General features: G+C 39.6%; 1 protein-coding gene across 4 annotated transcripts in view; it reads right to left on the reverse strand.

Moving 5' to 3' along the window:
- Nucleotides 1–13,881, reverse strand: part of SGMS1 (sphingomyelin synthase 1) — a 197,990-nt gene that overhangs the window by 2,947 nt on the left and 181,162 nt on the right. For all 4 annotated transcript variants that reach the window (XM_045024090.1, XM_045024087.1, XM_045024089.1 and 1 more), the window contains 3 exons: nucleotides 13,453–13,570; nucleotides 5,037–5,190; nucleotides 3,231–3,397 (listed from right to left, as the gene is read on the reverse strand). In XM_045024090.1, the coding sequence (XP_044880025.1) occupies nucleotides 3,231–3,397; nucleotides 5,037–5,190; nucleotides 13,453–13,570 (439 nt within the window). The remainder of the gene's footprint in view (nucleotides 1–3,230; nucleotides 3,398–5,036; nucleotides 5,191–13,452; nucleotides 13,571–13,881) is intronic.

Below are 13,881 nucleotides of genomic sequence, written 5' to 3' on the forward strand. Positions count from 1 at the left end.
TGGGAGACCTTTATCTACAGCAGATGCAGTCAGCACAGCTGTGCTAATTTCCAAATTGCATATGGGCTAATGCTGAATCACATGACAGACAGGAGAAAATGATGATGTACTGTAATAAAAATAAATAAATACACACACTGCTACCTCGATATAACATGAATTTGGATATAATGCAGTAAAGCAGTGCTCGGGGGGACTGGGCTGCACACTCCAGTGGATCAAAGCAAGTTCAATACAACACAGTTTCACCTATAACGTGGTAAGATTTTTTGGCCCCCCAAGGACAGTGTTATATTGAGGTAGAGATGTATATGGAGATATACCTATCTCATAGAAATAGAAGGGACCCTGAAAGGTCATCAAGTCCAGCCCCCTGCCTTCACTAGCAGGACCAAGTACTGATTTTGCCTCAGATCCCTAGGTGACTCCCTGAGGGACTGAACTCACAATCCTGGGTTTAGCAGCCCAATGCTCAAACCATTGAGCTATCCCTCCCCCCAGGTCTCAGTAATACAGTAAAAATAGAGGTATAATCCATGATTATGGATGATGATAATCATATTACCAATTTACCTGGTGTTATACAGAATTAACTGTAGCGTAGACCCCTTGTATTGTGCCTCTGGGATAAGATTCCTGACCAGGGCCAGCTCCAGGCACCAGCATTCCAAGCAGGTACTTGGGGCGGCAATCCGCAAAGGGGGGTCAGTCCGTGTGTTTTTGCCCCCAAGCAGTGCGCCAAATTGCCGCCATGGACAGCGGGGGCAGTCCGTGTGCCGTTAGGGTGGCACGTGTGTTTCCGTGGTGGCGGCAATTTGGCAGCAGCTTCTATGTTCAGCTGTCCGCGGCAGCGCAGTTTCTGTCTTCCGGCTGAAGACAGAAGCTGCTGCCGAATTGCCGCCGCTGCAGAAACATGCGTGCCGCCCTAACGGCACATGGACTGCCCCTGCCGTCCGCGGCGGCAATTTGGCACGCTGCTTGGGGCGGCAAAAACAGTAGAGCCGGCCCTGTTCCTGACAAGACTACAGAACTAATATCACACACCTGGTCTACACCACAGAGATTCTCTCTTTCTATCTAGTGTTCTACTACTCTTCATGAAAAGGACTGAAGGACCCAAGTCCTCTGAAGTCAATCCTGGGCCTCCATATTCCCAAACTGTACAGCACTGCTATTCAATCAACCTGAAATGGCTAATGAAGTATCATAGTTGCTGCAGCTGGATGCCGAGTAAGGACACTCAAGACAAAGTGAAAAGGACATTTAGAGAATGATATATTCCTCAGCTGAATGTAAACTCAATAGTCCACAACCATCGCTACTATATAAGTCTTCCATCACAAAAGAACCACCCTGTCAGGGCCATGCCAGTTGGTATTGTCACACACAAGATTTAATGGATTACCTTTAGTCTCTATTCCCAAGCACACTTAATGATTCCCAGAACCAATATATGCAGATATATCATCACTGTGAAAACTGGATGACAGAATAACCAATGTTTTTCTGTGAAACAAAGTAGAGCATTTCCCATAACAAGACTTTTGTGGTGTAATTTCCACCATTGTGATTTAAGTTAGGTTTCACTTCACTAGTTTACAGTTGCAAAACGCACTGATTCATTTTTCTGGGAGCAGTAAACCTATCAGTACCAGATTTGTACTACAAACTAAAAAGTATTGTAATGCCTTAAGCTTGCATTACTTTTTATATTATCAACTTAAAACAATTTTGCTGCTGGCATTAATTGTCAAGACCATATACTGCCATCTTTTCATGTCATAAACCAAGATCTAGCAGCTTTCTTTTCAAACTATATATATATTTCCCCCTAGTTAGAAGCTTTGGGTATATACTAGAAATGATGGAACATTGATGATTCACAGAACTTTCATACTTCAGCACTGCGTGTAGGCCCTGAATAAGCATGCGCTCAAGTGCTATTGTGAACTGGAGCCATAGCAGACATGTAAGGAGAGAATGTGTTAAAAGGATACATAATCAGGATCTCAATTTTCCACATATAATACTTTTACACTGACCTATTCTCTTAGATCAAAAGAGACTCCATTCCTATCTTAGATTTTATGAGGATCAGCAAATAGTTTTCAGTAAAAATAGGCACTAAATTTTTGACCAAGTCTGAAGTCAGTCAATGGATTTTCCATTTAAACCAGCACTCTACATTACTGAGCCTTGGCAGACTAAATTTAAAATAAGTCAGTCAGTATTGTTATCGGTTTAACTCTACAAGACCCTCAAACACATGACAGTAGCATTAAAATAATGAGATTTTAAAACAAAAATAAATCATTTAGGTCTGTCTCCTGATTTTTGAGCATTAGAGTTGTAAAAAATCAAATTTCTCTACCCACTCCATATCCCTCTCTGCTTCGTCCCACATTTCTTTCTTTCTTTCTTTCTTTCTTTCTGTGTTTCATATTTCTGTCTCCCTCCTGCCAGCCCTCTTTTATTCTTCAGATCACTACACCCTCACGTAAATTCCACTATCTCCTGCCTGGACCACACATGAAGAATGAGGGCAGCCTGGCTTCTGTCCCATTATTTTCAATGGGAAAAGGGCAGCCATCTTTACTAGGTGCAACTTCACTTCCACTTGCAGACGCTTTAAGACAAAGGCTCTTTTTACTCCGAGCAGCCTGGCTTCAGTCCCATCACAAGTAATGGTGGCAGACATTTTTGAAATGGCTAAAAGTGCACAAGCAGGCTACCGAACATCTGGAGATCAAGAAAAGCGTTGCCCCTCTACAACCCCCATTAAATTATGAGTTGTGCTAATACCATAAGAGTGAACAATTTTGCTTTCTTCACATTGTCCAAAATTCAAAACCACACATCCTTTAAAAGTGAAAATTAAATAAAAAGTGAAGGCAGACTGCTTGTTTGGGGGCAGGCTTTCCTACATTTTTGGTGATCAAGATAAGAGTGATGGAACCCCACTGGCAGGGAAGAATAAACCTGTCATGCGTTTCTGCCATCACTGCAAGTTCTGTAGTTTTTTATTTTAAGTGTTCTGTACAAGTTTGGATTTTAGGAATTCTTGGGGTTTGTCTTCTGTTCTCTCCCGTAAGGCACAATGTGAGGGAAGAACAATCCATTCATATTTCCTGGTTAAAAGTCTCAAAACAACATATCATAATTCATCCATTGACGTTCTAAAGAAGGAGATGAAGAGCCAAGGAGAACAAAATATTTGGGGGAAAACTCACTTGCTGATTGGCCATTGTGTGATACCACCAGAAAAGTCTTGTAGTGATGTAGTAAGCCACCACTACATCCACAGTGTAGTGTTCATGCGCCAAGAGAATACAGAACATCCCAACTATGCTAAGAGCCCAACAAATCCAATGGTACCACCAAAGTCGCCGAGGTGAATCTGAAAGCAAGAAAAATAATCACTATTTAATCACATAAAAGAGTGTTGATAAATTAGTGTTTTAAGTAATGTTATTACTCTGGAAGCCAGTAATTTATAATTAGAAACAGGAGCTTGATAGACAACAACTGGGCACATGAATTGCACAATAAGACTTACTGTAATGCTGTCATTACATTACCCCAAGGTTTGGGACAGGAATGATCGGATTGCAAAATAACAAAATAATTCATGTTTACTTCTCAATTTGAAAAGTAATCAGAATTTTTTTTTAAATGTATTCATAGGTGTGGGGGGGGGGGGAGGAGGCGGGAGAGAGAGAGAGAGAGAGAGAGAGACTGGTGTAAGATCTGATGCCTGAACCACAGTCATCAAAGTTAAGGCATGACATGAACCAAAGTCAAGCCATGTATTACAGCAGATGCTACAAGTTTACTGTCAGATACATGACCTTAGCAAAAGAATTGCTAGTGTTGCTAAAACAGGTTCCTAAGAAGCAACAGACACTGGGTATGTGTGTAGACACACACTAAAAAATTAGCTCAGGTACATCCTGACACCAGATAAGAGGGTTTGACAAAAGTAATAAATAGGGATGTTTTGCTGAGATGCCTGGAATAAGATACAAGGGGAGGTAACAAGCAGATGTCATGAAACACATAAGGTGGTACACAAGTTGTTAGTCTACAAATGTCAGGGTACTTCGCCTTAACTCTTTATATGGCCTAGGGGACAGCAGACTCTGGCTGCTGACTGCCACTCCTTCCCACTGGGCACTCGTGTTTGCATACTTGTAACCACAGAGCCAAGGCACTAGTACTGTGCCTTGAGAGCAATAAAGCTGGCCGAGTACCTTTGTCACTGAACAGTGCATGTGGTCTTTCTTTCTGGGTAGTACTATCAGCGTCTGCTGAACCAACTCTCTTTGCAGGGCTGGAATAGCATATGGAGAGAGCAACATGCATGCCAACTGACAACAGTCAGATACTAAAAAAAGGAAAGGCTAACTGAATCCTCAAAAAATTACATCTGTGACTATTTGGCTAGTTTATCTCAGTCTATAAAAACAGAAGCATTTATAAAGTACTGTGAGATTGTAATTATACATACTACATGGCTACTGTAATTCCTTTTTTCCTATATCCTCTTCCCTGCCATTTTGTGTGTGTACACACGTACCCTTTTGGGCCTGATCATCCCTTCAGTTGTATGCACACAAATTCCAGTATCTTTGGGAAAGTCACTTAGGGTTTTTTTGTGCCACATTTCCCATTCTGCAAAACATGTATGCTGATATTTACCTACTAAATTGATGTATTGTGAGACTTGTGTTTTAAAACTATTGAAATATTTGGATCAAAAGCACTATATTCAGTGAGTGAGAAGTATGTTTTACATCATGTTCTAGTCAAAATATACTTTAATAAGAATGAATAATCCAAATATAAATCATACAGTAGTGTTTTATTCCATTTTCACCTTTTTCATATTCAATAAAGCACATATTATTGGCTTACATTACTGAATAGACTTGAACAAGCTGGGTTTTTCACTCTAATTATTTAATGGGTCGAGACAGTGAACATTCTTTAATCATTATATATAAAATTAAATTCCATAAACATTGTAATGAACTTACACTCTTTGATAAATAAATATGTAAGTGTTAACATGACTGTGTGGCCGCTGTAGAGATAGTCACCACACATGTTGTGGGATCCTGTGATAGATAACCCCCCTCCAGCAAGCAATTTCATTATCCTCCTCAGGTGAGACTCCCAATCTCCAAAGAGCTGGTGGAAGAAGAGAAGAACATATTTAACCAAGGTTATTTCATACTGCATTAAAGATATGAAAGGTTAACACAGATTATGAGAGAGAGCATTATCCTACAAGGTGTCAAGAATCTCCAATACAATGCTGAACAGGCCTGACTCCCATTGATGCTAATAGGACTTGAGGATGCTTACTAATTTATGTGATCAAACCCTTTATCTTGGTAACTTTACACAAGATATTTAATTAGAACAAAAAAACAATTGGTTCCAAAGACTACTGCCAAATATCTTTGGGGCATAACAATGAGACTTTAAGACAAAAATACATAAAAATGGTGAAAAAATAAAGGAATTGTTTTGGGATTACAACATACAGAAAACACTACTGGGATGAAAATGTATGCCGTGTTACTCTAATTAAATAGATTTATATTTTCTAAGACAGGAAACCAAAAATTATGGAGACTTCCCCTGTCTCTGCAAATAGCTAATGATTTGGAGAGAAAAGGAAACTAACAAATAGTCAGACCGTAACTCATTCACTTTCAATTAAAATAATCAACATGACATATCTTTTAGGTGTTATTCTGGATCAAAGCAATAACTCCATAGGTACTGCCATCTAGCAATTAATACACCATGATTTTAGAGTGCTATCAGTTATAGTAACACTAAAATAAGTAAGATGAAATCATTTTCTCTGGTATTCATAAATATTTATAAGTGCTGCCATTTAAGACATTCTTCTGCAGATGTTTTGCTAGTCACGTTCAATATTGTTCACTACTGTAAGGAAAAATTATTCTAGTGGGAGCTTTAAATTCAGGTAATTGTTTAGTTTTCTCAATGGGAGCTACACAGCTATAGCTGAGAATGCTTTGTAAGCCCCGTAAATATATTGTGGAATCCTGGGAAAGCAGGAAATCTCCTCCTAGCAAAACAGCTTTTCTATCTCCTTTACAGCTACATCTCCAGAAAATAGTGAAGTGGTCACTCTTTCTCACAGATGAATGGCAAAGGAATTAAGACAACCAGGCAAATAATTTGTACAGCAATAGTAAAATGTCTTCCAAACTTAGCTTTTTTTCTAAGAATGAGACAAAACCCTGAAGCTAAGGTCAGGCAGTCAAAATAAAGAACTGCAACGGACAGATTAATCAAATGTATATAGTCTTGCCTAAATCCAGTTCCTAGAATACAGGTTTTTTTGGAGCTACACTGGTTTCTACTGGTGAACAGACGTGTTTGTGAAGAAAAAAAACCCCACAGGTTACGTTACTATATGAGCTATCATGCAACTAACTTACTTCTTCCAATCAATAATGGACCAATGCAAAGCAGAACTCACAATAAAAACTCGAACACCTAACAGCAATGGAATATAAACACAATAGCTATAAAAACATGGAACCGTTTCCTGTAGCACCATAAAAGCCTATACACTGAATGCCACAGATTGCAAAAATGTACTTTACATACCAATGTCTCTTCTCTTTGAAAAATCTCATCTAACAAATATTCTGAAGCCCAACACCTCCACAAAAAATAAGTATGTTAAAACAGAAATCAAATTATTCCAGCTACAGACTGCAATTTTTATGTGTTTTCATTACATCTGGTAACCCCCTATTTTCCTTTAAATTCATAATGATAAATTGTAAACAATTAAGATGAATTAGTAACAATGCTGTTCCTACAGAAATTAATCCAATAGTAAATTGGATGAATTGTCCAATTTAATGAACTTGATCAAACAGTAAATTCAATGTGGTCTGATAACATCTGAAATTTGACACAATGGTTTCTGCATAAAGAAGAGCTGTAAAGCTTTATAGTTCTGGTTAACCATATTCCCCTATTATTACCCACCCCTCATATGGCTACCAGTGGATTCAATGTTGGAAATGCCTCCATAAATTATAAATGCCTCCATTTCCAGCTCTGTTGTATCATTTCCACAAGTTGGCTCAAACATCAGCAAGGAACATAGGACATTGATCGTATGTTCACTTAGTGCTAGACAACTGTGCATTCGCTCACTGTGTGGGCTGGCCATTTCCTTCTGGCTGTGGAGCCAGGCTACCTAGGCACAGATTTAATACAATTCAGTGCCTCCTTTACCAGGCTGCTGAGTGTTTAAGAAAGTAGAGCAGATCTCACACAGAAGACCAGGAAACAACATCACTTATTGGGAGCTGTTCACTATTCCCACCAATGCAGAAAAAACGGAAGGCTGGTGCCTTAGCTGTCTCCTGGGGAAAGTCAATCTGCGAACTATCTATACCTTCCCATCTCCCCAAAAAAGGAAGAAAAAACCTGTGTTCATTATATTCCTCTGAAGAATGACTGAAAACCCCACTTTTTTCCAGTAACCCCTTCTGCAGCAAAGACGGGGAAAGAGCAATTTACCCAGTGGTCTAAGGCTGGAGCAAAATTCTCCTATCACAAGTGTTCAGATGCATTGGGATGAATAGGATGCGTAAGGTGACTATGTGGAGAGGCTGGGGAGACTGATTAGAGAAAAGAAGAAAGAGGGTGATTGGGAAGAAGTGAAATTACTGGAGAGAAGAGGAGTAAGAAATGGAAAGATAACTGAAGGAACGGAGGAGACTACATCGAATGCAAGGAAGGAGAAATAGGTGCAGGGGGAGAAAGTGTTAGCAAGGGACAAACAAGTAATGAGAACTGAACAATGGTATAAGTCAAACATTAATAACTACAATATGAAGGAAAAGTGTGATGTGAAAGACAGGAAAGAAGCTTAAAAAGAAAGTCAGAGTGGCAGAGTGTTGTTTTCAAAACCATTTTAATAATAGAAAGATGATTGCGAAGTACTACCACAAACTAGACACATTCAGACTGTTTCCACAAACAAAAGCTTATTAAAAACCAGCTAAAACTGCTATGGGTAAAACATATCCACACAAATGCATAAAACAAAAGAACTTTCAAGTTCTGGAAAACTTGTTTATAACTTTAACATCCAGTCACAACATTAAATATACTCCACACCTCTCTGAAGGATACAGACACACAAGAGACTCACCAAATTCATCCAACTAACACTGTAATTAAACACTTAACCCTTTTCAGCAACACTATAATTTATATGTATAGCAGACATAAATGGGAAAGCGTATGATGTGTTGTTCTTTCATGTGGGAAGTATAAATTTGGAGTTAAGGTTCAGCATTGCAGTGCCTCCCTGCCCCTCAGTCTGAAGCAAGAAACAGTGTACAGGCTCCTCTGACCTCTGGTGAAGCTCTGGTTCTTCAGAGGCTTACTATCTCCCTCAAGCTTCAGCTAGCTCACTGGAGTGGAAACCCTGTCTTCCACCCCAAACACAAGGGATTATCAATGAGAAGGACAGGGATGACCCATGGCCATCTTTTACAGTTAGCCCCTTCTTCTCCGCATGATTCCTACTGTTGACCTCCATCCATCTATGCTCCCTGGAACACATGTATGCATTGGAGTATCCATATCCCATATCTGTCCTGGGACTTTGCTTCCCTTTCACTGCCAGCAAACCACAAGCAGTTTGACTGTAAAATCTAAGAGGCCTCAGAACATTAGTTTCCACTTTTCATTTTGAACGAAATGAAACCAGTGTAGCCCACAACGCACACACACGTTCAATTCAAACAGTAGGTGGAAGGGCCAGGTGGATTTCCACATATCTGACTGCATTTATATCTCTTCCTCTTGATGTTTAAACTATCTATACAATGGATGATTTAGGCTCAAAGATACTTCTGGAGATTTTTTTTTATTTTGCCTTCGGAACGCACCAGATGGCAAATACATTTAAAAAAAAAAAATCTATTTGTGAAGATTCTACTCCCCCTCCAAACAAAAGTTTTTGCTTCTTCCAGAAGATCATTAACTATTTTATGGAGTGTTCATAAGATATTGCCTGGGCTGCTCACACCTGCTAGAGTGACTCTGATCAGATATTTGCATTCATTCAAAAGAGGCCACTAATGGAAGTAATGGAATTTTTTACACTCTGTTGCAAGCATAACAGGGGCACATTAGTCACTCAAAGAAAAGATTGTATTGCATGCCTACAAACTACTTGGAAGCATAGGATCCAACATCTTAGTATATTAACCAGCTAGGATCTAATGGATTAGTGTAGTAACCAGATAATTCTTCATGCTGTATCTTAATCTAATTTTAAAGAGTTTCACAGCCTAAAGTAACCATGGTAACCATTTAATAATTAGAGCAAAACGTGTACTACTTAAATCAGTAACTACTGAATACATTTGTCTTCTGAAGACTAATATTCCTTTAATTTAGAGCTTATTCTTGTCTTAAAAACTGAACTGAAATCATGAATTATACTTTTCAGACAGTTCTAATGTTAAGGATCTGTTTAGTATCTTTCATGGTGATTATAAACACTTCCTGCATTACCCATGAAAGCCTAGAATGCTCCCAAACACCGAATTGTTTCTTTCAAATTATGTCTGACTCAGATAAGGAGATGACAAGAGATTTTCGGGATTGAAAATGTTCTATATTTTACAAGGAAGTCCTGTAGAAAGATCAAAGAACATATCAAAACTCTGCAGTAATGGACTACAAAGCTTGATAGTCCTTGTTATAAAGGTCACTTAAAACATTGGCAAACCTGTCTAATTTCTGTTGAAATAAAGAACGTTCCTTTTCAGAAATGGCAGATTTACTCAGTGTGGAATTATAGTATCTGATTTCTTTTTGTATTTATAGTGGCTCACTGTTTAACTGACTGATCACACATGTTGCTGATTTCCCCTTCTCATGTCCCTGCCCATTCCTCCATTTACAAAGACTTATGTCTCCAAGCAGCCACACACGATTTGGCAAAGACTACACTGTCATCATATAAGCAGTGCTAATTTCCAACACTGGTCAGCACACCCACTGGAACATTTTCTCTTGGAAACCAAACATTTTGGGTTTGTCTACTTTAAGAACACGTCGGCATTTTTCTGCACCAGTGCAGTTCCATCCATAAAAGAACAGTGGTAATACTAGTGTAAACTAGGTTAAGGGGTGTTGGATTTTTAAGATGCCCTGCCAACTAATTCTGCTCTGTAAGTGGAGTTTCACCAATACAGAAAAACGTGGACGAAGCTGTAGAGAGATTCTACGGGGGAGGTTTCAAATATTTCTCTCAAGCTTAATAATTACCATAATTAACATCTAGGTTGACTAGGGATAGGAATGCTGTGGAGAGAGTGAGCGAGCAGTACAGCTTGTCTACAGTTTTTGTATCACTTAAATTATATTGGTTTCAAACTGGTACAGTATAACCCCCCCAGTGCAGATCCAATTATACCCATATAAAGGTGCTTATACTAGGATAGCTAAGTGTTATAAATTTAGGGAAGTAAGTAGAGCTTGGTGGGAATTTGCCAAAAGAAAACCATTAAAATGGAAAATTTATTGTCCACAAAATCAATTTTTTTTTTACTGGAAAATTTGTTTTTCCAAGACCCTTTGATTTTCTATTAGAAAAATGGAAACAAGATAGTTCTTTGTGTCAGTTCGATACAAATTGGAAAATTTCACTTTGTTTAACTAATCTGAAATGCTTTGTTTCAAATCAATTCAACAAAACATTAAACTGCCTTCCCCACTAGTGCATTCCCTCATGGGACCTACAGGTCAGGCTTTCTGGAGGACTACAAATCCCACAATGCCTTCTGGACTCCCCTTTGATGAAACTGTAGGGGAATCGTGTGACTCTGCATGAATCGCAGATATAGTCCAGGTGTGAAGTCTGGTCCACGGGGAAAATAGAGCCCAACAGGCTCTCAAAATACAACTTCCATGTTTCAGTGGTGAAAGAACAGGTTAAGGACCATTTAGAAAATCTGGACATGAAAAAGTCCATAGAGGCGGATCTAATGCACCCAAGAGTGCTGAGGGAGTTGGCTGATGTGATTGCAGAGCCATTGGCCATTATCTTTGAAAACTCGTGGTGATCGGGGGAGGTCCTAGATGATTGGAAAAAGGCAAATATAGTGCCCATTTTTAAAAAAGGGAAAAAGGAGAATCCAGGGAACACACTGGTCAGTCTCACCTCAGACCCTGGAAAAATCATGGAGCAGATCCTCAAGGAATCCATTTTGAAGCACTTTGAGGAGAGGAAGATGATCAGGAACAGTCAACATGGATTCACCAAGGGCAAGCCATGCCTGATCAACCTGACTGCCTTCTATGTTGAGTTAACTGGCTCTGTGGATATGGGGAAAGCGGTGGACGTGATATATCTTGACTTTAGCAAAGCTTTTGATACAGTCTCCCACAGTAAATAAAAATATATAAAATATGGAGATATACCTATCTCCTAGAACTGGAAGGGACCCTGAAAGGTCATTGAGTCCAGCCCCCTGCCTTCACTAGCAGGACCAAGTACTGATTTTGCCCCAGATCCCTAATTGGTCCCCTCAAGGATTAAACTCATAACCCTGGGTTTAGCAGGCTAATGCTCAAACCACTGAGCTATCCCTCCCCCCATAATACTTATGTACATAGTACTCTTGCAAGCAAGTTAAAAAAGTATGGATTGGATAAATTGACTACAAGGTAGATAGAAAGCTGGCTAGATCATCAGGCTGAACGGGTTGTGATCAATGACTCAGTGTCTAGCTGGCAGCCGGTATCAAGCAGAGTTCCCCAGGGGTCGGTCCTGGAGCCAGTTTTGTTCAACATCTTCAATAATGATCTGGATGATAGGATGGGTTGCACCATCAGCAAGTTCGTAGACGACACTAAGCTGGGGGGGAGACATAGATACACTGGAGAGTAAGGATAGGGTCCAGAGTGACCTAGACAAATTGGGCCAAAAGAAATCTGATGAGGTTCAACAAGGACAAGTGCAGAGTCCTGCACTTAGGACGAAAGAATCCCATGCACTGCTACAGACTGGGGACCGACTGGCTAAGCAGCAGTTCTGTAGAAAAGGGCCTGGGGATTACAGTGGATGAGAAGCTGGATATGAGTATGCCCTTGTTGCCAAGAAGGGTAAGGGCATACTGGGCTGCATTAGAAGCACTGCCAGCAGATTGAGAAAAGTGATTATTCTCCTCTATTCAGCATGGTGAGGCCACATCTGGAGTACTGCGTCCAGTTTTGGGCCCCCCACTACAGAAAGGATGTGGACAAATTGGAGAGTCCAGCAGAGGGCAATGAAAATGATTAGAGGGCTGGGGCACATGACTTACAAGGAAAGGCTGAGGGAACTTGGCATATTTAGTCTGCAGAAGAGAAGAGTGAAGAGGATTTGATAGCTGCCTTCAACTACTTGAAGGGGAGGTTCCAAAGAGGATGGAGCTAGGCTGTTCTCAGTGGTGGCAGATGACAGAACAAGAAGCAATGGTCTCAAGTTGCAACGGGGGAGGTCTAGGCTGGATATTAGGAAACACTATTTCAGTAGGAGGATAGTGAAGCACTGGAATGGGTTACTTTGGGAGGTGGTGGAATCTCCATCCTTAGAGGTTTTTAAGGCTCAGCTTGACAGAGACCTAGCTGGGATGATTTAGTTGGGATTGGTCCTGCTTTGAGCAGGGAGTTGGACTAGATAACCTCCTGAGGTCTCTTCCAACCCTAATCTTCTATGATTATATGTGGCAATGTACCACAATGGGAAAATACAGTTTAATGTCAAACTAACTTGCAATGAAGCGTCCTACCTGAGTTCAACCAACAGAAATGAAACATTGTGATTTCAGGAATGATGAAAGAGTTTGTTTCAATCGAAAAAGCAGAAAACATTTTAATATTTCTGAAAATAAGTTTTTTGGAACATTTAATTCTATGAAAAATTTTCAAATGATAACTTTTCAGTTCAGGATGAAAACATAAATGCTGAAATACTGGAATTTCCCATGAGATGGAAATTTCAAATTTTGGTCAGCTCTAGAAATATGCTACAGTGGTATATGGCATCAGTAACTGCATCTCATTATAGGATGTATAGATTCCACTAATCTCAGTAAAAAGAACAAAACAAAAAAGTCACTCCCCAATCAAAATAGTTAAAAATCGATACAAACACTAAAAATTAGGCCTGAGAAGGGAGTGCTTTGCATTGTTCAACAGACAGGACTCGAATTGACAAATTTGCAGCATTGACGATCTGTGAAAAAAAGTCCCTGCCATTCCAGCTTATATGAGAGTTACAATCAAGAAGCTGTTCACAGTTATTAAGGAACCCTGGCGTGTGGAAAAAGGAAAAAAAACCAGAAGCTACAAAATGGAATTGCAGTGAGAAAAACTTACCTTTGGAGAGCAGTTGAAATGCATACCGGGTACTGGCAGTGTAGTTACATACATCGTAATACACCGATATAGGTATAGTGTGCCAACTATACAGAAAAATCTTCTGCTAATAATAGACCTGGAGACAGGGAAAAAAGTGTCATTCTAAGGAAACAAATTCTACCAAGATTTGTCTAAAAACCATGAAAGGCATCAGTCTAGAATATCATGTTGACAATTCAAGCTCAAGCTTAATAATGCTTTATGCATCTACATCAGCTTTCATCTAAGAATATTAAAAAACTTTGATCTCTCATTTTACAGGTGCAAAACAGGCACAGAATGCAATTAAGATTACAAAGCAACTCAGTGGCGGAATTAAGAATAAACCCCAAATTTCTGCCTTTTAGTCCTGAGTTCTAAACACTAACCTATGATCCCTTCCTACCA

The sequence above is a fragment of the Mauremys mutica genome, chromosome 7, assembly GCF_020497125.1.
Source record: "Mauremys mutica isolate MM-2020 ecotype Southern chromosome 7, ASM2049712v1, whole genome shotgun sequence".
In the NCBI taxonomy this organism is placed as follows: Eukaryota; Metazoa; Chordata; order Testudines; family Geoemydidae; genus Mauremys; species Mauremys mutica.